The sequence below is a fragment of the Ichthyophthirius multifiliis genome (assembly GCF_000220395.1).
Source record: "Ichthyophthirius multifiliis unplaced genomic scaffold scaff_1120509251350, whole genome shotgun sequence".
Classification (NCBI taxonomy): domain Eukaryota; phylum Ciliophora; class Oligohymenophorea; order Hymenostomatida; genus Ichthyophthirius; species Ichthyophthirius multifiliis.
The window spans coordinates 23,248-47,608 of record NW_004085959.1 but is presented as its reverse complement, the minus strand read 5'-3'; the positions used below and the strand labels follow the sequence as shown (position 1 = coordinate 47,608).

The following is a 24,361-nucleotide window of genomic DNA, read 5'->3' as shown; positions in this document are numbered from 1 at the left end:
TTGATTTTTGCATAGAAAAGAAAAAAGTTGTTCAAGATATCCATAACCTATAACTAATTCATCTTTATCCTTTTACTTTTCAAACTCCATTATAAGATATGGTTCCTTTATGTATTTTTTGCTCAGGATTTAATCCTAATGAGAAATTAGCTTTAAAAGAAAGCATTAAAATTATGGGAAGTCAATATGAGTTTTCAGAAAAAACTACTCATTTAATTTGTGATTAAAAAGAGGCTAAAAAATATAATTTTAATTAAAGAAAAAAATAATTTATAACATTAGGAATTTTAAATAAAATGGAAATAAATTTATATTGTTTCATCTCATTGGATTATTGATTGTATTTCTACAGGAAAAAAAGTCTCTGAAAATTTATATTTATAAAATTTTTTTTGAATTTTTTATTTTATATTTTTCCTCTATCTTTTATATATATAAAAATAATATTTTCTTTAATATAAAAAATCACTTTTTTTATTAAATAATATGTAAATAGTAAAATAAATCATTTATTTTTTTTATTAAATATTACTATTTGATTTTATTTTTTTTAATGAAATTATTAATTAATAAAAATATTTGTTTTTGTAATTTTTAAACATTTTAGTTTTTGTTTAATTTTGTGAAAAATTTTTGTGTTCCAGAAAATGTATTAGGATAATCTTTTTACTTTTTACATATTTTTTATTAATATTTTACTTAAGAAAATTTAATTGTTTCGATTAGTTGTGCTTTTTTAGCCTGTAAATTAAACGATTTTTAAATAGATATAGATGAAATCTATAATTTTATTGATTAAAATGAAGAAAAGAATGACAAACAATTAGATTTTAACCTTTTTAAAGAGTAAATTTTATAAACAGAAACTCAAATATTAGAATGTATTGGGTTTAATTTAGATTTTTAAGTTCCTATTTTTTATCTTAATTAATTTCAGAATTTTTTAAAATATTTATTTGAAGAAAGAGTATTTTTTTATGCGAAAAAATTTCTAAATGATTCTTACTTAATTAATATTTGTATATTTTATTCACCCAAAAGTATAGCTATTAGTTGTTTGTATTTATCCGTACTTTTTTGTAATAAAAATAATGTTAATTTTAAAGGAAAAAATTGGATATTTACTATTATTGATGAATAAAATTAAGATGAATTATAAAATATTAAAGAAATTTCGAATTATATTAGTGAATTTTATAATGTTTGAAAAAACAAAAATAATTAAAAAATAAAAATTATGAAAAATATATTAATTATATAAAATTAGTTTAACCAATCTATTATTTATTGTATAAATATATTAATTAAATTGTTTGCGTATATATTTTAGAACTAAGATATATTAATTCCTTGGTCATTTTGGAATGTAAATTTATATCAGTTTTTGTTAATTAAGTTTAACAATATATAAACTATATGTCATATATAAACAAATATTAAATCATAATTTATAAAAAAATTTCAATTAAAAATATATATATATATATATATATATATATATATATATATATATATATATATATATTATAAATAAAAGAAATATGATAATAAATACAATAAAGTAATTGCATTTTATAAAAAGTATTTAGATAATTTTAATATTTATTTATATTGTATAAAAATAATTTATCATTTTTTTTTTATTTTATAAACTAAATAATAATGTATAAATTTTAATTTTTAAATTAAAAAATTATAATAATTTTTTTATTATATAAAAAAATAATAATTATTTTTAGTTGTAATAAACTTAGATTAAAATAAATATATAGAATATTGTATTATAAAACAACTCTTAATAATTATAATAATGAAATAATTAAAATGAATAAAATATTACTTGTTTATGTTGATTTTTTGAAATAAAATTTTGCAAAAAATATAAGCAAAATGTATTTATAAAAAGTCGAATTAAATAAATAGCAAGTTTTAAGCAAACTTTATTTCATATAAACTTAAAAGTCGCCTAAAAATTAACCTTTATTAGTCGCTATTTTCATTTTAAAAAATAATAAAGTATTTATATTTGTTTAAATATTTATAAATATATTAATATTTAATAAACTAAAAGTAATTATTATTTAAAAGGACAATACGAGAGTGAATTGTTTAAATTGGATTATTTAATTTAATTATTGTTATAATGAAATTGTTTAATTACATTAATAACATTTTGTAAAACAAAAAAACAAAATGAAATAATTAAATTAAAAAAAAAACAATAAAATAAATAAAAAGCAAAAACAAAGAGAAAAAAAGTATTACTTGTTTATATTTATTTTAATTTTTTAAAAATCCAATAAAGAATAAAAAATTGATAATAGTCTTTCTTTTTGCTAATTGATTAATTTTAAAAAATAAAATATGATTAAGTAATAATTATTTATTATTATTTAATATATATATTAAAATTAAAATTTTAGAAATTTAGATAAAATAGCTGATTAAATACTTTAAAAAAATCGAAGCATATAAAAGTATAAAAATTAACACTATAAGAATAAAAGAAGAAAATAATTAAAACTTAGTAACAAAAAATAGAATATATAAATACATTAAAATATTAATAATCATAATAATAAAAGTAAGAAAAATAATAAAAAAATTAAAATTTCATAACAGTATTACTCATTAAAAAATTTTCTAAGTTTATAAAATATTTTTTTATTTTCAAATACATCATAAATAATATCTTTTTAAAAAATAATATAATTAGTAAATGAAAGACTATAATATAAATGTTAGATAAAATAAATAAATTATAATTAATAAATATTAAAATGACATTAAGAAAATAAATTTTTATATTATTATTCTTAAAATTATTAACAATAAATAACAAATAAATAATATATATATAATAATAATAATAAAGAAAATAAAATATTTATAATTTATAAAAAAATATAAAAATAATTTGAAAGCGAATAAATATAGATTTTAAAAAAATGAATTAGAAATAAATATTTAATCAATTTTAAGAAAAAGTAAATCAAAGCAAGAAGGAAAATTTATTGAACTAAAACTAAAAGTAAAATAACAACTAAGCTTAAATTTACGTTAAATATACTTAAAATTATTTAAAGGTCACAAAAGCAAATATGAATAAATTAATTTAATAAAATAAAGAAAATATAATATAATTAATTTTTTTTTTAATTAAATTAAAAAATAAATAAATAAAAATAAAGTAATATTAGATAAAATTAAAGAAAATAAAATTAATAACATAAAAGGAAAAATACAAAATTAAGAATTCATGCAAAACAAATAAAACTAAGATATTTTTCAAAATTTATAACAGATAATTAATAATTTTAATAAATAAAATATATCTAACATAAAAGATAATAAATAATATTAATTTTATAGAGAAAATTTTTATTTATTTAACATAAAATTTTAATTTTAATTTAGTATTTATATTTATTCATATTTTTTTTATTTTTTTTCGTAATTATTAAAAATTATCAAACAAATTACTTTTTTATAATAAAATTAAGGAATTATTAATTATAATATAATTAATAACTTTATAATATAGTTTACGGTATTTAATAATATCAAGTATGATTTATGAAATTAATCAAATTATCTTATAAAAAAGCAAAATTAAGATAAGATGAATATTTATAATTATTAATTATTATTTTTTTATATTTTAATAAAAAAAATATATATAATTAAAAGATATTTTTTTATATTTGTTTATTAGTTATTATTATAAAAACAAAATATGGATTTAACAAAAATATTTTTTTAAAATTAAACTTTATGATTTCATAATATTTTTTCGTTAAAAACTAAATTGAAAAAAAAAGGCTATAATGGTTTTTTTATGATTAATCTTATTTTTTAAATAAAAATAACAGAAAATATGAAAAACTATAAGCTAGTAATGTTTTAGTTAAGTAGCAAAAATTTAAATCTTCAAGCACTATTGTTCCTGATTACATATATAAATATTTGTAATCTTTTTAATAAGTGCGAAATTAAATAGAGCAATTTAATCAAATAGTGAATTTAATATAAATTATCATAGCCATCACCTAGTAAAGTATATAATTCAAAGAAATTATTTAACAGTTAATTTCTTAAATTTATATACTTTACCTAAAATATATATTTAAATTCCTTAAAATTAAATTGCCTACATTTTTAATTAATTTCACAAGTTTTTGTTTTGTTTATTATTTTTGATTTTTATAATAAAAACTAACAAAAAAATAAACAAAAGAATTTTTAAGATTTATATAATTAATTTAAAAAAAAAAAAAAAGATTATTCATATATATTTTTATTTTAATTTTTAATAATTTTTTTTTTGAGGGATTTCATGTCTCTAATATTTTTTATAATATATATTTTTTTTTTATAAAAAAAAAAAATTATTTAATTTTTAAACTTTAATTTTTCTATGTTTTTTTCTATTTTATTTAATATTTTGCAAACTTACTAATAGGAATAATATGAAAAATTATTTTTTATTTTTATAAAAAAGCAATTGTTTATAATTTTTAAAATATAATTATTATTTTATATATTATATTTTAAATTAATTAATACATATTTTTTAATGAAAAAATAAAATAAAGTCAAATAATTCGATTAAATTTTAAATAATCAATAGTTAAATTAAAAGTTTCAAAATTTATAAAAAATAAATCTAAAGTAATTTAGGAATTTAGGAATTTTTTCTGAATACAACTTAAGCTTGATAAACTATCCATAATTCATTGATTAAATAAATGAATTTGATAAATAAAATTTTCATATAGAATTATTTTAAAAGGTTATACATTTTAAAAATTATGCTAATTTTTTTTTATAAAAATAAAATAAATAAATTATAGATAAAAAAGTTAAAATGCAATTTGCCTTTTTCTTAGTAAACTTAAATAATATAAATTATTGAATAAGATATGTAAAATGGATTTATCCCTGAGTAAAGTTTTTTTTATATAAATAATTTTGCTAAAAATAATAAAAATAAAATAAAATAAAAGTTAAAAAATTACAGAAACATAGAAAATATTTGTAGATAAATTACAATAGTAAATCTAGGATAATGAAGATACTGAGTATGAAGATGATTTTAAACAATAGGAAGATTAATTTAATAGAAATTTAGAAACTGTAAATATTGAATGTTTTAATCAAATTATTTCCTTAGATTAAATAATGTAAAATAATAATAACAGTAATGCTACTAATAACAATTGTAAGTATATAGATAATAATTCAAATAATAATAAAAATAATGAAAATAATGAAAATAGTAATAAATAAAAAGTTAATTAATAAACTTAAAATATATAATAAAGTTAAAATCTTCAAAATAAAGAATAGGAATAAATAAAAAAATAAAATGGAATAAAAAAATAACAAAAAAAATAAAAAAATAAATCATATAAATGAAGAAATAGAATAATTTATATAACGCTTAGAATAGTCTAATAAATAATACAAATAATAATAAAAAATATAGCCTTAAATACCGGATTATTGGATATAATAATTAAAAGAAAAATACGTAAAATTAAAAGTAAGAATTAATAAATGAAAAGAAAAAATATTATATAATTATCAAGTAATAGATTATTTATTATAAATAAAATAATCACAATAAAAATAATGAAATTATAAATTTCTATTAAAAAATATAATTTTTTTTTTTATAATATTGATATTTTTTTTTATTTTTTTGTAATTTTATTTTAAAACGCAATAAAAACAATATGAGTAAGAATAAATATTTTCAGTTTTTTATCTAGTTTATATTAAAAATATTATAAACGTTATAAATATATATTTAAATGATTAAATATTTAAAAAGAAATTCAATTTAATATTAAATAATATCAACAAGGTTATTTTCAATAAAATAATGCTTATAAAAATGTGAATTATCAAGAAACTCATTCTTTATAATTAATACATAAATTAAATTTACAATACAATAAATTAATGTATATTAAATATACCGTTTCATTTAAATGATTAAATTTTCTTTTTTTATATTTTTGTTAAACAATGATAAAAAATATTTTTATCATCCTTCTAATTTACATATTACAAATAAAAATGTAAGTAAATAACTTAAATATATAATTCTTGATTTTATAAATTACTATATTATATTTAATATTTAAAGTAATCTTCAATATATATATGTTTATATTTTATAAAAACATACAAATAACTAAAAATTTTAAATAAAAATTAAGTATATTTATTTTCTTAAATATATGATTTATATATATTTAATTTTATTAAAAAAATAAAAAAAAATTATTAAGTTTTTTTTTTTTTATTTGTTTAGTAAATTAAATAAATAATAAAAAACACTTGTGATATTATTGAAATAAATTATATTTTTTAAAATTAATAAAATAAAAATATTTATCAGTATATGTAATTTTTTTTAAATTTTAATGCAAATTTTAAAAACTTGAAGACTTTTAAATAATAAATAAATCATCCAAATATATTATATTTAATTTAAAAAGCCTAAATTGATAAAAAAAAATTAAACACCCTTTATAATAATAAACAAATATATATATATATATATAAAAAAAAAAATGAAATCATAAATAAAAAAAAGGTAAAAATTAATATTGTTACCAATAAAAATTCTGAAACTTCATCCAAATTAGAATTTTAATGCGAAAAATAATATTAAAAACCAATATAACAAAAATCCGATAAAAACTCATATCAATATAATCCTTATAAAGATATTGAAGGCGAATTTTTTCCTGAACCAAAAACATATTTAAATGATAATCGAAAAATATCAACAAATTTAGAAAAATGGAAGAAAGATCTATTAATAAAAACAGCTGAAAATGCTGAAGAATTAAAAAAAATGCGAAAAGATCACGAAGAATCATTAAAGTTGGATTAATTAGATCCCTAAATAGACGTAGAAGCAATAAATGCAATAACAAACGATTAAGAAAATCGTAAAATGGCAATAGAAGAGGAAAAAAGCATAAAAGAAGATGAAGAAATAAATGATATAAAAGAAGAAAAAAAAGCTGATGATAAAATAAAACTAGGTTTTGAATCTTTATAAAGAAAATTAAACAAAAAACTTGTTAATTAAATGGTTTTTAGTAGAATATAAAAAACATTATAAGATAACAATATATACAAATAATAATAAAATGGAAAAATAATTGAAAAAGAAAATAATATGAATTAAATTTAAATAAATAAATAAAAAGCTTAGGATATTTTTAATACTGAATTAAGCCATTTTTAAAATACTACATTAACTAGTTTTAAGCATTTAATGGAAAATTTCCGAAAAACAACTAATTTAATAGAATTTGAAAATCTTTAATAATAAATTAACATGCAAATTAATTATCCTAAAGGAATTTTTAATAATTATAATGAAAAGGATAACATATTAGAATCTTTTAAAGATCAAAAAGAAGAAAAAAATAATTTTACAATTATGGAAAAAGTTCTTTTAGATAATTATAAATCACTTAAAACTGAAATTCAAACTAAATATAACCGAATAAGAGAATTTAGATTTGCTAATGCAGATTTGGGAAATAAATTAAAAGATTTAAATGAATAATTAAATAAATATTAGTAGTAAATTGAAGAAATGGAAAAAATTGAAACATAAACTGATTTAAGATTTTCTATGACTTTATTTTAAAATAAAAAAAAAATTTTACAAAAAATGGAATAAGAAAGACAATATATCTAAGTATTTTTTTAAAAATAAAAAATATATAAATATATTTAAATAAATAATAGAATTAATTTAAAAACGATAAAAATAATTTAATAAATTAAATAAATTTTAATAATGAAAATATAAAGCTAGACGATAAATAAATTAAACTTTTAAAAGAAAAAAAAAACATTACAAGAGATATGCTTAAACAGCATTATTTATAAGAATTAAAAAAAAATAAAGGATTATAAAATACTTCAATGGTATGGATAACTAAAGCTCTTCTAAACATAAATGAAGATGTGAATTAATCTGAAATATTTCCTTCAATTATTGACTAGTAATCAGTTTCCTATTTAATTGAGTATGCCTAATCAGAAATTAATTACGATGAATTAACTTTTATGTTATAAAAATAACAACTTCAAAATATCTCTTCAAGTAAATTAGAAGAAAATAATTTTGATAAAAATTATTTAAATACATAATATTAATATAATATTAATACAATAAAAAATAAAGTGAGTTTATACATCTAAATTTAAAAAAAAAAATAAAAAATTTAAAAAAAGGTATCAAAATTAGCTTAATAAACTGTTAAAATAAAAAATCCATTACTTATATAGAGTTCAAAAACTTCGATTCCTAATTTGGTTTGGGAAGATACAGAAAGTGCTTAGAAGTCAAGTAATGAAATAGTTTTTAATTTAAAAAAAATTCCTATAAGTAAAATGAATTTGATTTCAGCAAATAAAAATATTCGTGAATAATTAAAATAAATCAAGGTTAAATAAAATGATATCTAAAATAAAGAAATAGATCGTTTAATTAATAAATATTTATCTTTAGATGAGTCTAAATCTAAAGTAAAAAAAAAAATTTTTTTTATTTTAAACAAAAAATAACATATATATATATAGGAATTATAATAAGTCTTATATATTTTGTTTGGTTATTAAAAAGGAGATGATATATTTAAAGTTTTCCTAAAAAAACAATTATAATTAAAATTTTAATATTAAAGTAATAAAACTTTTACTTTTAGTAAAAAATTGAATTAATAAGAAACTAAATAAATAATAGAATCGAAAAAAAATAATTTTTGTATTTTATAATATCGAAATAATTAAGAAAATCAATAATTATTAATTAAGTCTATAGGAGGGGTTAATAGATCACGTAAAATTAGTGATGAATTATTAAATAATAACAACAAAAGGGGTCTTATTGATTTAAAAGTAGTACTTAAATACTAAAAACACAAAAAAATAATCACAAATCCTAATGAAAGTAATAATAATGATTATTTTTTACACTTTAATAATGATTTTCTTAGGTGATTAAGAAATATTAATTATAGTTTAAATATAATTAAAATTTCTTATTGCAAACATATTCTAATAATTTTTTCAGAATTGATTTTTAATTTTAAATTAGAATTTATTTAAAAAATTTGTAATTTAATTATTAATCTTTTATAATATTCTTTTAATGTTAATATTTTTTTTTATTAAAGAAAAAAAAAAAAAAATATTGATTAATATTTTATCTTAATCATAAAACAAATAAATATTTAAATAAAAAAAATTAAAGCAATTGTTTATTTTTTCATATTGTTTATTTTTAATAATTATCCTTTGTACTACTAAATAAGTCAGCTACTGATTATTTTTTTTGAACCCTATATATAGTTTCAGCTAATAATGGTGCTATTAAAAAAATATAAAAATAACATATAAAAAATTATCATACCAACAGATAATCTTGTAATTCTTTCAATTTATTCTTCTCCGCTTTTTTTAGGAGTAGTATTAGTAACAATAATATTATCTAATTCAGATTTTTTAATATTATCAAAAGCTTTACCATTAAAAAGACCATGAGTAGCAAAACTACTAACACTCAAAGCCCCAAAGCTTTTTAAAGTTTTAGCTGCTTCACACAATGTTCCCTTTAAAAAAATTTAAAAAAAAAACCGGATTTTTTTTAAAAAATTAGTTAGCAATATATATTACCTATAAAATATAATATTACTGCTGTGTCTATCATATCATCTACAATAATTGCATGTTTTCCTTCTACTGAACCCACCAAATTCATCTAAGCTATTTTTCCAGGTTAATCTCTTTATTTTATAATCATTGCTAAAGAACTATTTTACCTTGCTTTTATGTTAAATAATTCTTAAAATCTTTTTGCTCTAGTAACTCCTCCTGCATCAGGGCTTACAATTACCATATTTGATAAGTCCAAGCCCTATTGTTATAAGAAATAGTTTAATCCAACTAAATTAGCCTTTTTTATTATTATTTTCATATAGATATTATTTAGTTACTTCTAAATTATCCACAGGTACTTTAGGACCGAAAAAACCTTATATTTATCCACAATGTAAATCAATACATATTACTCTATCTACTCCTACGTTCTCGTAAAGACGAGCTACGTCTGCAGCACTAATAGGTACTCTAGGAGCAGTTTATCTATCCTAATATGTTATTATTTTTGTGGATATTGTATTTTTGTTATTTTTACTTAACGCGAATAGCCATAATAAGGCATTAAAACATTTATTCTTCTAGATGAAGCTCTTCTAAGAGCTGATATTATTAAAAGAAGTTCCATTATATTTTCATTTACTGGAGAACAAGTGGGCTATTTATATTTTTTTTTTATAAATTTTAATATAGAAAAGTACTTGTATGACATAAATATCTTTTCCCCTAACACTTTCATTTATCTTTTTATTTTTATTTATATGAATTTATTTTTATATTAGTTTACTGAAATATTGACTTCTCCATCTGCAAATCTTCCTATAGTGCAATCACCTAATTAAATTCCAAGGATCTTAGATATTTCTTTTTTTATTATTATTAATAATAGAACATAACGGTATAATAATTTAATTTTTTTTGTTAACCATTTGCTAAATCCTTATTTGCATTTCCTGATAAAATCATTACATTTGAACTTTAAAAAAATAAATTATTAATTATAAATAATAAATACAAAAAGTTATCCAATTCAGGTATTTTCCTTTAAAATTATTCTTTTAATTTGGCATCATATGTTTAAGAATCATGAGTATAAACATTTTGAGATTTTTAGAAGTATTCTTTTTATGTGTAAAATAAAGTTGCAAACGAAACAACTTTAAAATAATTGTAAATTTTTTAGTTTTTAGAAAAATTTTTATAAAAAGAAAAAAATAGATTCATTTTTATAATTACTTATTTAACTATATATTTTTTTATTTAATTTTTTTTTTATTTTATATTCAATAAAATTATATATATAAAATATAAAAAAATAAAGATATTAAAAATATTAATATATAAAAATATATTTATATATTTATATATATATATATATATATATATATATATATATATTATTAAAATTATATATAATTACAATTATTTTTATTTATAAAATTTATTCATATATTTTTTTTTAATAGTTTATATATTTATATTTTTCTCTTTATATTAATTTAATTTCAGATTTTTATATTTGATTTTTTTAATATCTTTTATATTAATTTAAAATATATATAATTTTTTTTTTATTATTTATCTAATTTTCCAATATTATAGAATTTATATAAGAAATTATTTAAACAATTATTTTATTTTTTATATTTTTTACCATTTTTATTAAATTAATAATTATTTTATTTAATTTATTTTCTTTTTTTTTAAGAGTTTTTTATAACAAAAGTTTGATATTTAATTTATTCTTATTTTTTTTATATTTTTAATAATTTATTTATTTGTATATTTTTTTTTATAATATATGAAATAATTTTATTTAATTTAATACTATTAATTATTAAAAATTTTTTAACATCAGTATTTGCTTTTTATATGAAATTTTAAAATATTATATATTAAACATAGTTATATTATAGTCAACTATTTTTTTTTAAATTTGAATTTCTTTTTATATTATGAATATATATTTTCAAACTTTAGATATTTTTTTAAATATTTTTAAATATTTTTTTTATATTTATGTTAATTTAAATATTATCATATCCATTATTTTTAGATTTATCATAATACATGAACACAAGATAGTTATATTATAAATAAGCAGATGATAAAAATTCATATTATAACTTTTCTAATATATTTTTATTATCATATGAAAATTTAATAATACCAAAGTAAAAATTGTTATTATTATAACTCAAATTATAAATTATTTTTTTCATAAAAAATATATAATAATGTAAATTATTTTATCTTTCGTTATTTAAACTTAATCAAAAAATTAACAATTCAATATTTAAATGGTTTTAATAATTTAATTGTTTACTTAAATTTATTTTATTAAAAGACTTTTAAAATAATTATTAAAATTGATACAAAAACATATATATTTAAAAAATATAAAATATATTTTAGCGGTAATAAATTATATAATTATATATAGATTGTATTTTTAATTTATATATAAAATATAAAACAATCAAATTTATTTTTATGAATACTCAACAATTCGAAGCAGAACAGTTTTTCAAAATATCATTTCAAAATTACTTTTAAGATAAATTAATATCTTTAATAACTTTAAATTAAAATGAAGACGAAAAGTATAAAAATAAAAAGATAAATAAATAAAAAAAAAATTAAATAGGATTATATAAAATTAGTTAGAAGAATTAATTTTAAATTTTTCTAACTTTTCGATTTAATTATCTATAGACTTTTTGAAAAAACCAAAATAATTAGTATAGAAAATAATATATGAAAATATATTACAAACAAAAAAAAGTAGTTAAAATTAAAATAACACTTTATTTAATGATTATATTGTTCAAAAATTATCAAAAGTATAAAAACTAATATTAACTAAACATATATATTTTTTTTATAATACAAAAAGGAAGTATAATAAGAATGGAATATTTTTATAATTTTCCATTAATTTTCATTAAATTAAAATGCAAAAACGATGTAAATTTTTGAAAAAAAGTTAATAATGAACATTGATAGATTAAAAATAAATTTAAAATTAAATGAAAATAATAAATTTGAAAAATTTATTGATAGAATATTTGACAAAATCATGTAATAAACACATATAAATTAATAGAAATATTTAAATTTTTTAATAAAATTTTGCATATAAAATGATTTTGAAAATTAAATAATAACAAATTTAGAAAATAAAAAATAAAGTTATATTTAATTGTAGAAAGTTAGTCCTGTATTGCAAGAAAAAAAAGATACAAAATTATAAAAAATGGAAACTAATATCCTTTAAGATTTTATAAAAGATGATTATTACGAAAGAACGTAATTTAATTTAATTGATTAAAAGTCAAAAACAAATAAATTATCCGAGTAATAAAATACTTGTACTACAAATAACTATAAATCAAATTAATTGTAATAAAAAAGCATATAATAACAAGAAAATATTAAAATAAATAATTTTAAAAATAAAAATAATTTTAACTTTAATAATAATAATGATAATGTTAATTTATTTGCACATAAATTTTTTAATACTAAAGAAAAGTCTAGTAGTATCAATGATTTTTCTAGAGAATTAAATTAACAAATAAAATAAAAACAAATGGTAAAAGAGAGAACCATTTACTATTCATCTGCTTTAAATAAAAAAATAATTAAAAATAATTTGAAGAAAAAATCAAATTAAGTTAAATAATTTAATTAGATTTAATCAAACGAACTTTAATAAAAAAATAATTCAAAAAATTAATAGAACGACATAAATTTTAATAATAATAATGAAGAAGATTCTAATCCTTTGACAGGCATGTGGGGATTTTTGAAAAAAAAAAAAAAAAAAAAAAAAAAAAAAAACAAGAAAAAAAAAGAAATAGTTAGAAATAACTTTTTTTCAATTATTTTATATAATTTATATTTTTAATTATTTTATTTTTGATTAATAAAAATATAATAAATAAATAAAGAATATAATAATATTTTGTTTTATTAAATTAAAAAATTATATAAAAATGATTAATATAAGAGAAATAAATATACTTAAAGGCGCTTAAAAGTTTAAAGGAGATAAAAAATTATACTTTAATATGTTGAAAACATTTGATTAGCTAACATTAGATGAATGTTTAGCAAAAATATATTATTATATAATTGATTAAAAAGATCTTGTTTTAGCAAAAAGAGAATTAACATAACTTTAAAATGCCTCTTAAACAGTAGAAGCAATAGGCTTATTTTAATAATGTGAAAACTTTTATAATCAATTATAATAAATAGAAGGAATACATGAATAATAATTTCATGCATTAATAAAATTTGATAATTTTTTAGAAAAAATAACTGAATTTAAAAAAGAAATTTAAAGATTTTCAGAAAATTAAAATAATTAAAACTTAAAATTCATTGAAGGCATCCAAAAAGATGTACGATAGCTTTTACAAAGCATAAATTTGCAAAATTCATAAAAGGAATCTATGAAGTAAAGTTATTTTTAAAGAAATGATAATTAGTAAAATATTGAAAATAGAAATCATAATAAATAATTTTTCTCTAATTATGTAAATTAGAGTTTATTTAATAAATATTATGATAATTTTGATAATATTTAAAATATTAATAATATTAGTGATAATAATATATAAAATGAAGATATATTTTAATCTCATTTTTAAGAAAAAAACCTTAATATAAATTTAAATAATAATAACTAAAGTGGCCAATTTATTTTAGATAATAATTAATCTCTATAATAATAAGAATAAATTAATATATAAGATAAAGCAAAATGTGCATGTATAATTTTTTGATTTTTTTATTTTTTAAAGAAATTTGGTTTTTATATTTTTTAGTTTTATTTGTTTTTAAAATATTATTTTTTTATTTATTTGATAAACATCATTTAATTTTTAGCTTTTTTTATAAAAAATAAATAAAAAGAAATGCTTTTTTTTATCATTAAGTTTAATAAATATTCATAAATTTTTAAAAATATAAAAAAATTTTTTAATTATAACATTTAAAAGAACTAATTTATAATAAATATTATAACTAATTATAATTTATTTGCATATTAAATTATAATAATTCAAGTATATACATTTTTCATCTAATTTAAAATTGACTAAAAATCATTTAGAAAATATTTTAAACTAAACAAATATAGTTATGGTAGTTAAGGTTGATTAGTTTGTATTTAAATAATTCAAATAAAATATTGAGATTAAATAAGAAAATAAAAAATTTATAAATATTTTTTATTTTAATAGTAATACTTTATTTTAAAATTTTATCTAAATAAATAAAATAAAAGAAAAAAATCACTTAACTAATTCAAATTTCGTTTATCCAGCAACTTTAGAATTTTGATATTTTCCTAATTTTTCATTATTAATAAAGCAACTAATAAGTTTTTCAATTCCATCGTATAAACCTTCCCCTGTTTTAGCTGAACATTTTTAAATAATAATGTCATTTTCACAAATTTAATTAACTCCTGTTTCCTCTATGAGCGTTTTAAAATCGATACATTAATCATGTAAATCTTATTTATTAAAAAATACCAAAATAATACTATTTTAGTAATTTAAATCATAACTTAATTTACGTAATTCGTCTTTTATCTACCATAAAGAATCTTTATTAGTTGAATCTATAACAAATATAACCGCGTCTAAATTATTATAATAATGACTCCATAAAGATCGAAATTTGCCTCCTACATCAAAAATTAAAAATTGAAGGTTTTTATACTATATTGTTTCTATGTTTATTCCTATAGTTGGGACAGTTTCTACAAATTTGCTAATTTTTAATTAATTTAATATAGATGTCTTTCCTGCTCCATCTAATCCTATTATAACTATTTTCTTTTTTTAGCCTTTGGATGATATTTAATTTACTCCATCTTTTAAAAGTTTTAATTTTGGATTAAGAATACATCCCATTTTTAATAATTTTTTTTATTTGTTAAAAATTCCTTTAATTAATTATCTTTATTAAAAGCTTGTAGGTTTTTTATTTTTAATTTTTATTTTCTATATAATATAAATAATTATTATATTTCTATATTTATTGAGCTTTTTTCTTGATAATTTATTAATATTTTGACTTATTCGTAAATATTAAGTAATATTATAAAATAATGATTTTTTTATCTTCCGATATATATTATTTTTTCTTGAATATTTTTATTTAAAACAATTGCTCTCTTATTTTTTTTATATAATATAAGATAAAAATTTTATTTGACATGTTTAAGAATTTGATAATTTTAATATTAAAGTTATGATGTTAAAAAATATAATATAAATAATAAAATAAAAAATATTAAAATTTATTTAATTTTATTAATTATGATAAAAAATATTATTAATATGAATATTTTATTTAACTAATGATTTGTTGTATTTAAAAAAGTTATAAAAAATTATCAAATAGTATTTATTTTATATATATATTATAATGTATTTTTTTTTTAAATAATTTAATTTCTTTTACCTCTATTTACTAAATAACCATAAATTTATTTCCTTAATTTAACTAATTTATATGTATTTAAAAATAATCATATAAAAATTATATAAGATTTTTGTTAAAATACATTTATTAAATATTAATTATAAAAATTAAAAATATTATAAAAACAAAATATATTTACAAAAAAATGAATAACCTAACTTATAATAATATTATTAATAACGATTCTAATTACAATAATAATAATAATTAATTCCCAATTTCATAGTTAAATGCTTAATAACTTTTAATTTTATTATAACTTTAATAATACTTGTAGGCTCAGTAATTATTATAAAGTCTACCATCTTCTTCTTTACAGAATAAAAATAAAACTATATAAATTGAATAATGTTTAGTAGTTGAAAATGTAGACTCTACATGCGAGAACTCTCCAAATCCTAAAGATAAAATAGATCCTCCACTGAAACAGTCTGAAGTAATTAAAATAAAGAATAAAAAAAGTAAAGAGAATCTAACTCAAAAAGTTATTAACTAAAAAAGAAATAAGATAATAAAGAAAAAAATGTAATACATATAAATTTTACTAAAAATCTTCTTAAATCTTTTAGAAGATATATATAAAAATACCATAAAAATGACTCAAAAATATAAGAACAAATAAAATTTGATTTTAATAATAAAACTATAAATAACTAATTACTTTTACATTTTATGACATCTTCTATGACAAGTAAATATTTTGAACTATTTGTTGATGGACCTGCATAAACATGGGTAAAAGAACAAAGTAGGCTAAAAAAATAAGATTAATAACTTTAACTAATAGAAATTTGTAGAAAAAGGATTTTTAATAAAATAAAAATTAAAAAAAGCTAATCTATAGATAATAAATCAGATAATGAAGATCTAATTAAAATTGAAGAGTGACTATTTTTTTTTAAATAATTTATTTAATATAATTGATAATTATATAAAATTTATTCATATTAATATTTATTACTTTTTAAGCCTTTATTCTTTATTTATTTTTAAATTAATTATTTTTTGTGTGTAATTTTAATATAAAATTATTTGTAGCTTTATCTACTTTTTATAATTATGAATAAAAAAAAAAGATTAAATAATTTAAAATTTTCTTAAAATAAAATCATATTAAACTTTTTAAATAATATATATATTATATTAATTATCTTATATGTGATATAAATATTATAAATGAAAAAAAAAATATTAATTTAATTCATATTTTTATTTAAAAAAAATAACATTTATTTATTCATAATTTTATTATTATTTTATATAAATCGAAATATATTTTATAAATTATAATTTTTATAAAATAATAAAAAATTATATTAATTTTTTCAAAATAAATAAATAATTGCATTAAAAAATTATATGATTTATATCAAATTAAAATTTTATTGTAAATTATTTAATATATTAATAATCTATATTATTGGCTTTATTAATATTATATAAAACTTGATAAATATAAATAATGCCAAAAATATTTTATATTTATTAATTATATATTAAAATACTTTATTTATATTATTGATTTTTTTTTTGTGAATCGAAATTAAAAAATATTTGATTAATTTATATAATAAAATAAATTCATTTATTTTTATATCCTATCATAAATAATTTTTTAATTTTCTACATATAAATTTGTTATATTTTTTTTTTCAATTATTATTTAAATTCTAATTTTTTTATATATATAAAGAAATATGTGTTATTTAATTAAATATTTAGTATGCCTTAAATTATATCAATCGCATAAATGTATTATTTTTTATCAATTTTAAAGTAATTTTTAAATTATTTAACTTTATCATTATCTTCTAATATTTACAAAAAATTTTTATATAAAAAATTTGTTTTTTTATTTTTTATATTATAAAGGCATTTGTATATTGTATATTTATAATTTTTTAATAAAAAATGTTTTGTTAAATAATCTAAAAAAAATTATGTATTTTTGTTGAAGTTAATCTGAATGTATTTGTTTTTATTTTTTTAAAAAAACTATAATTGATATAATAATTTTTATAAATATTTGAATTTTGGTTTTATAAGTAAGATCGTGTGTCTTTATGTTTGAAATGATACTTAGATTATTTTTTTTTTTTGATTTAATGAGATAAAACTTTATTATTTGCTTATTTCTAAAAAGCATAAAAGCCTATTAAATTTAAAAATTGTATTTATTAAATTTAATTTAATTTTATTATATATATATATATATTTATATTAATTTTTTAAAATATTACCCTTTAATCTTTAATAAATAAAAATAAAAATGAATTATTTTCTAAAAAAAATAGAAAAATTAAATTTTTATGCAATTTAGATTGCTTATTAATTACAATTTTTAAATTATACAAACCATTTTTACTTTAGTAAGAAGAGGTTAATTTTTGTTTATTTTTAATATTTATGATATGCTTTTAAATTTTATAGAATAAGATAATTTAAAAATATATCTATTTTTATAACTTTTTTATTTTTTAATTAAGTATAAGTTTTAAAATAATATTACAGATAAAATATATAAAACAAGAACAAAAAAATATAAAAAACAGTAATTTCAAGAATAATAATGTGACCTCCATCATTAAAGTTGGATATTTTTTATATAAATTGCTTTGTAAAAGATTTACTAACAAAAAAAAATGCAAATCTGTTTATATGTCAAGCAATTGTGTTTAGATTTATGCCAAAAAATTCCGATTCCAAACAAATTTTTTAAGATTGAAAAGACTTTAAATAAAAAAGTCTGTAAAACTATTGCTTTTAGATATATTCTGGTTTTACATAATGTATTTAAATTAATTAAATAGTATGTATATATATAAGTATTTTTTAATACATTAAATACTAGTTTTCAATTTATTATTAATTTAAATCATCTAATATATTTTCAAAAGTTAAAAAGTCATTAAAATAAATAAAAATTAAATGAATTATAAACTAAAACAAAAATATATTTCAAAAAAAAAATCTATATATTTATATATTTATATTTAGATATATAAAAATTTATAAAAAGTAAATAATTTTATCAATTACACAAAAATTCCTTTCTCATATCTTTATTAGTTGAAAAAATACCTCCAAAAGCATAAGTTGTAGTAGTACTATTTTGATCCATAATCCCTCTTGCTTTAACACAGTAATGTGTAGCATCGATATGAACGGCTACATTATCTGTTTCAACAATAGTCTGTAAAGCTGCGAGAATTTATTATGTTAATCTTTCTTATACTTAAGGTCTTTAAGAAAAGAATTTTACTATTCTATTTATTTTAGAAAGTCCTAAAACTTTGTTTTTAGGAATATAGGCAACATTTGCATAACCATCAAAAGTAATAAAATGATGTTCACAAGTTGTGGTAAAAGAAATTTTATTAACTTTAACCATTTCATCATATTACATTTTATTATCAATGGTTGTCATAGCAGGAAAATTTTCATAATTTAATCCACTAAATATTTCATTAACATACATTTTTGCTATTCTACTTGGAGTATCTTTTATACTATCATCCATTTAGTTTAAATTTAAAATTGATAATATTTATGAAAAACATTCTTAGATTTTTTTTATTTATTCATCTTTCGATTATTCTGTTTTTCTTAATATAGGATTTTCCACTTATCTATCTTATAAGGATTTTTAAACATTTTTTATTATTTCCTGTTACTATTCGTCTGACATTCTATATTAATTTCTATTTTTTATTTATATCAATTTTTTTATTTCTTTTATTTTTATTAGTGCAATTTATATTATTTTTATTATTTTTTAAAAAACAATTATTTATATATAGTGGTATTTAAGTAAAATATTCATAAATAAATTTTAATATAGATTTAATAATAAATAAGAAAAAAAAAGAAAAAATCAACATTTTTATTAAAAATAATTTATAATAAATATAAAATATAATATTTGTACATAGAATTGTATTTTTTATAATAAACTTTTATAATTTAATTTGTGTTTTATATTATAACTTTTATAAATTTAAAATATTTTAATGATTTTTATATTCAAAATATTAAATTTTATNTTTTTTTTAAAAAAAACACAAAATAGTTTTTATTCTTATTTTTTTAAATTAAAATTAAATTGCAGAACTTTTATAAAAAATTAATACAAGTAAATGAGTTAAATTCCTTAAGATAATAGTTTATTTGATTTCAATAATTCTTTAAGATGCCCTCATATACAATCTACATTTTTATAAGGTAATTAAAATAAATTTATTATTACATTTTTTATTCATTGATTAATTATATAAATAATATGTATATAATATAATACTTTTAGCATAAATAATAATTATTCATTAATTTTAATAAAAATAAATAAAAACTAGAAAACAATTTGAATATTTCAAATATATTTTATAAAAGTTTATAAAGTCCTTTTATAAATCAAAGTTCTTTTATAAATCAAAGTCCTTTTATAAATAAAAATCCTTATACAAATCAGAATCCTTAATTATTAAAACCTTATGAAACTCCAATAGATAATTTACATCCAAAAGATGATTTATCAAATAGAATGTTTAACGATTTTAATAAAAACAGTAGTATATATTTAAAACAACATTACAATTCTTAATTATATTAAAATTAAAATAATTAAACGGTGATAGTCTTTTTACCGATGTTGCTCTTTTTTAACTATGGCCTAATATACCTTTGGAAAATAATAATTTTAACATAAGCACAGATATGTAAAATATTAATAAAAATATAAATATTAATGCTGACGAAAATGAAAATAAATAAAAACAAATAAGCGAATTGTTGGAAATAATAAAACCTATTGAAATTTAATAATAGATAATTTTTAATTAAGAAAGTAATGAAAATGTGTTATTTAAAAAAAATAAAAAGAAAAGAGGACTTAGAAATTTAAGTCTTAAGGTACAAAATATTGTATTTTAATAGAAAGAAACATCATATAAATAAGTAGCTGAAACATTAATAAATAATCTTTAATTAGATAATGAATAAGTTATTTATTTTATTCATTAATATTTTATTTTATATTCATTTTAGATTGAAGAAGAATTTAAAAAAAAAAAGATTAAAAAGATGAACCAAACATAAGAAGAAGAACTTATGATGCTTTAAATGTTTTAATTTCAGCTGGTATTTTATAAAAAGAAGGGAAAAAAATTGTTTGTTATAAAAATATTCATGCTTATTCTAAAAATATATTTAAAGATAAAAAACAGATAACTATTTAAATAGTAAAATTAATAAGTTTTTATCTAAAAGTAAATATTAAATTATTAAAAAGGCTTTAAAAAAAAGAAATATAAGATTAAATTATTAGAGAATTTAGGATTTAACAAAATAATAAAATATACTATAATCTTTAATAGAGAGAAATAAAAACTAATTATAAAATGAAAAATAAAATTAAAAAAAAATAATGTTTCCATTCATTTCTATATAACTTCCTTAAAACAGGGTAATATTAATAGATATTTATATTTATTATAAATTTTTTAAATATTATTTTATTAGATAAAGATTTAAGAATATTAAAGTAAAAAAAAAATAGAAATTGGATCATTTGAAGAGATAAAGTTATTGGGAGATGTTGATATATTATTAAAATATTATAAATCATTAAGTAAATTAGAAATTAAAAATTATACAAAAGATTACGAACTAAATTGTTTTTTATAATAGTTTAATAAAAATATTTTAATGTGATATTATTATTTATAATTAAAAAAAATATTAAATTTTAATAAGTATTTTTATTTATTTATTTAAATAATTAAAATAATTTTCTATTATATTATATTAAAAACATTATATCTATTTATTATTTAAATATTTATTTAAATAAGAGTTTAATATTTTAAAAAAAATATAATATGTAAAAAATTATATAAATTAAATAAAATATTAATTGTAAAATAGAAAATTTAAAATCTTATATAATTAAATAAAAAAATTTCCAAAAAATAGATATAAAAATATAAAATAAAAATAAATATATATATATTAAAATTTATATATTTATAATAAAAAATAAATTAATAATTATATTTTTAATATATATATTTATTTTATATTTATATATTTTTAAATATTATATATTAATATAATTATTTATATATTTATTTATTTTCTTTTTTATTTAAATTATAAAGTTTTTTCTTAGTAGTTTTATTTTTCATTAAAAAGTTGTCCATTCAAATATTTTTTTTTTTAAACAAATATATATTAATATTCTTTATTATTATTTTATAAAAATTTAAATATATATTTTTAATTTCATATTTTATTATTTTTTTTAAATTGTTTGTTATATAATTTCAAAATATTTATAAAAAAAAATTATACTGTCATTTTTTCAATTTTTTTTTTATATTTTATTGTATTATTTAAATAATTTTTTTATATATATTTAAAAATCGTTGTTAGTCAAGTTTTTTTTTTTAATTGCTTTCTTTTTAAATCTTAATTAAACTTAAATTTATCTAAATTCAGATAATAGATATGAAAATTAAACTATTTTTAATTATAGATTTTGGAAATAAATGTCATAAATATGGAAACCAATCAAAGAAAATTCAAAACCGACTGAATAATAATATAATAATGAAAATAATATATAATTTTTAAAAATTTTTATTAAATATTATCTTATTAAATATTTTATTAATTAAATTAAAAATATTATTTTATATATTATATTAAATTTAATCTTTTTTTTTATATTTAATTTAAATTTATTATTTAATATTATAAACATTTTCCAAGTGTTATTTATTTTTTATCTTATTTTAAAACAAAAAAAATTGTAAAAATAAAACATATTTTTTATATTTATTTAAATAAAATAAATACATAAATTTTTATTTTAATCTTTAAAATATTTGATAGAATTTTTTTTTCTTATTTATTTAATTAGTGTTTAGTTGTAATGTTTATCTAAAAGTATATCTATAATAAATTATTTTTAATTTATTTATAATATTTCCCTTTTAAAAATCCTAAACTCTATTTTTTATATAAAAAATTAATAGTTTCTATATATAGATGTAGTTACTTCTTCTTTATTTAAGTATTTTGGTACTTTATATTGTCATTAATTTAAATTGTTGGTTGTTAAGGGTTTTATATAATGATTCAAAGCAATTATTGAAAAAATATATTTCTTTTTTATGACATTTTTATAAAATAATATATAATTTTTGAAATTTTTTATTTAATTCAATTTTCAAAGAAAACTAACCTTAAAATTTATGTAATTTTTTAAAAACAATTTTTATATTTTAAAAACTTTTAATATATTAAATTAGTATTTATTAAGGTATATCATTTTAATAAAAAATATAATCTTTAGTATTGCTTATATATTAATTTATCTAATAACTTGTTTCGAGACTTTTCCTATGAAATTTATGTAAAATTAAAAAAATAAATAGAAATTCTAATTATATTAAAACTCTTAAAAACTTATAATATTTTTTTTAAAAATTATAAATTTAATTTAATAATATTTATTAAACAACTTCTAATTCACTATAACATAAATTAAATAATATTAATTTGTTTTTGAATTTTAATCAGATTTTATTATGGAAAAGAATTTAAATGAGTCATATAAAAAAAGTAATAAAAAGATAATATCTTTTTTTCCATTTTAATAAAAAACAATAGAGGACATCAATTAACCTTTTTTTTTAATCCATATAATATATGGTTTTTTAAAGTATATTAAAAAGTAAGTAAATATAAAAATATATAATACATAGCTTATTTAATAAAATAAAACATATTAAAGTATTTATTATAATAAATAATATGAGAAATTATTTAAATAATAAAATATTAAATATAAATATATTATTATTAACTTAAAAATTAATCAATTTAAGTGTTTTATTTTTATAATATCTTAGATTTGTATTCTTATTAATTGTATAAATTATTAATCTAAGACAATAAAAATTGATTATTTAGAAATTTATAAAATTATTTTTATACATAAATTTAAAACTAATAATATTTAGTTTTTAATGATTAAAAATTAATTTATATTTATTTTATGATAAAAAATAAGGAATTAAAATATATATGTTAGAAATTTAAAAATACATAATCAATAAATAACTTAAAATATAATTAAATTAAAATTAATTCATTA

The 24,361-nt window shown here is 14.2% G+C and overlaps 4 protein-coding genes across 4 annotated transcripts, besides 31 other annotated features; 1 reads left to right on the top strand and 3 right to left on the bottom strand. All coding sequences in view use genetic code 6, as the record gives it.

Annotated features, from left to right (window-relative positions):
- Window positions 1-1,471: 1,471 nt before the first annotated feature.
- Window positions 1,472-1,529: a microsatellite.
- Window positions 1,530-1,797: 268 nt separating this feature from the next.
- Window positions 1,798-1,836: a microsatellite.
- Window positions 1,837-2,182: 346 nt separating this feature from the next.
- Window positions 2,183-2,235: a microsatellite.
- Window positions 2,236-2,834: 599 nt separating this feature from the next.
- Window positions 2,835-2,894: a microsatellite.
- Window positions 2,895-5,247: 2,353 nt separating this feature from the next.
- Window positions 5,248-5,278: a microsatellite.
- A 57-nt stretch (window positions 5,279-5,335) lies between these two features.
- Window positions 5,336-5,385: a microsatellite.
- Window positions 5,351-5,407: a microsatellite.
- Window positions 5,408-6,630: 1,223 nt separating this feature from the next.
- Window positions 6,631-7,520, bottom strand: IMG5_186960 (hypothetical protein). Its single transcript, XM_004027203.1, has one exon. It carries the CDS (start codon window positions 7,417-7,419, stop codon window positions 6,883-6,885), a length of 537 nt encoding a protein of 178 aa, XP_004027252.1. The 5' UTR covers window positions 7,420-7,520; the 3' UTR covers window positions 6,631-6,882.
- Window positions 7,521-7,705: 185 nt separating this feature from the next.
- On the top strand, window positions 7,706-8,396 carry IMG5_186950 (hypothetical protein; the record flags this gene model as incomplete). The annotated part of the gene is made up of 3 exons (XM_004027202.1): window positions 7,706-7,732; window positions 7,783-8,223; window positions 8,275-8,396. Coding segments are annotated over 3 exons (590 nt in total), but the record flags the coding sequence as incomplete, so codon positions are not given.
- Window positions 8,397-9,232: 836 nt separating this feature from the next.
- IMG5_186940 (phosphoribosylpyrophosphate synthetase, putative) lies at window positions 9,233-10,929 on the bottom strand. The gene is made up of 9 exons (XM_004027201.1): window positions 10,715-10,929; window positions 10,626-10,675; window positions 10,487-10,563; window positions 10,401-10,442; window positions 10,238-10,357; window positions 10,038-10,190; window positions 9,718-9,997; window positions 9,455-9,653; window positions 9,233-9,411 (listed from the first exon to the last, which is right to left on the bottom strand). The coding sequence occupies exons 1-8, from the start codon at window positions 10,921-10,923 to the stop codon at window positions 9,640-9,642; spliced, it is 945 nt and encodes a 314-aa protein (XP_004027250.1). The 5' UTR covers window positions 10,924-10,929; the 3' UTR covers window positions 9,233-9,411; window positions 9,455-9,639.
- A 68-nt stretch (window positions 10,930-10,997) lies between these two features.
- Window positions 10,998-11,051: a microsatellite.
- Window positions 11,036-11,097: a microsatellite.
- Window positions 11,091-11,125: a microsatellite.
- Window positions 11,126-11,187: 62 nt separating this feature from the next.
- Window positions 11,188-11,249: a microsatellite.
- Window positions 11,250-11,621: 372 nt separating this feature from the next.
- Window positions 11,622-11,660: a microsatellite.
- Window positions 11,661-11,674: 14 nt separating this feature from the next.
- Window positions 11,675-11,711: a microsatellite.
- Window positions 11,685-11,709: a microsatellite.
- A 593-nt stretch (window positions 11,712-12,304) lies between the features above and the next one.
- Window positions 12,305-12,345: a microsatellite.
- An 85-nt stretch (window positions 12,346-12,430) lies between these two features.
- Window positions 12,431-12,470: a microsatellite.
- Window positions 12,471-13,135: 665 nt separating this feature from the next.
- Window positions 13,136-13,170: a microsatellite.
- Window positions 13,171-13,510: 340 nt separating this feature from the next.
- Window positions 13,511-13,555: a microsatellite.
- An 877-nt stretch (window positions 13,556-14,432) lies between these two features.
- Window positions 14,433-14,465: a microsatellite.
- Window positions 14,466-17,382: 2,917 nt separating this feature from the next.
- Window positions 17,383-17,453: a microsatellite.
- A 1,391-nt stretch (window positions 17,454-18,844) lies between these two features.
- On the bottom strand, window positions 18,845-19,828 carry IMG5_186930 (hypothetical protein). The gene is made up of 3 exons (XM_004027200.1): window positions 19,243-19,828; window positions 19,043-19,143; window positions 18,845-18,977 (listed from the first exon to the last, which is right to left on the bottom strand). The coding sequence occupies exons 1-2, from the start codon at window positions 19,721-19,723 to the stop codon at window positions 19,109-19,111; spliced, it is 516 nt and encodes a 171-aa protein (XP_004027249.1). The 5' UTR covers window positions 19,724-19,828; the 3' UTR covers window positions 18,845-18,977; window positions 19,043-19,108.
- A 67-nt stretch (window positions 19,829-19,895) lies between these two features.
- Window positions 19,896-19,946: a microsatellite.
- A 651-nt stretch (window positions 19,947-20,597) lies between these two features.
- Window positions 20,598-20,670: a microsatellite.
- Window positions 20,671-22,065: 1,395 nt separating this feature from the next.
- Window positions 22,066-22,122: a microsatellite.
- Window positions 22,073-22,122: a microsatellite.
- A 44-nt stretch (window positions 22,123-22,166) lies between these two features.
- Window positions 22,167-22,205: a microsatellite.
- Window positions 22,206-22,248: 43 nt separating this feature from the next.
- Window positions 22,249-22,327: a microsatellite.
- Window positions 22,249-22,335: a microsatellite.
- Window positions 22,250-22,306: a microsatellite.
- A 457-nt stretch (window positions 22,336-22,792) lies between the features above and the next one.
- Window positions 22,793-22,827: a microsatellite.
- Window positions 22,828-23,459: 632 nt separating this feature from the next.
- Window positions 23,460-23,509: a microsatellite.
- Window positions 23,510-24,030: 521 nt separating this feature from the next.
- Window positions 24,031-24,063: a microsatellite.
- Between the last annotated feature and the right edge of the window lie 298 nt (window positions 24,064-24,361).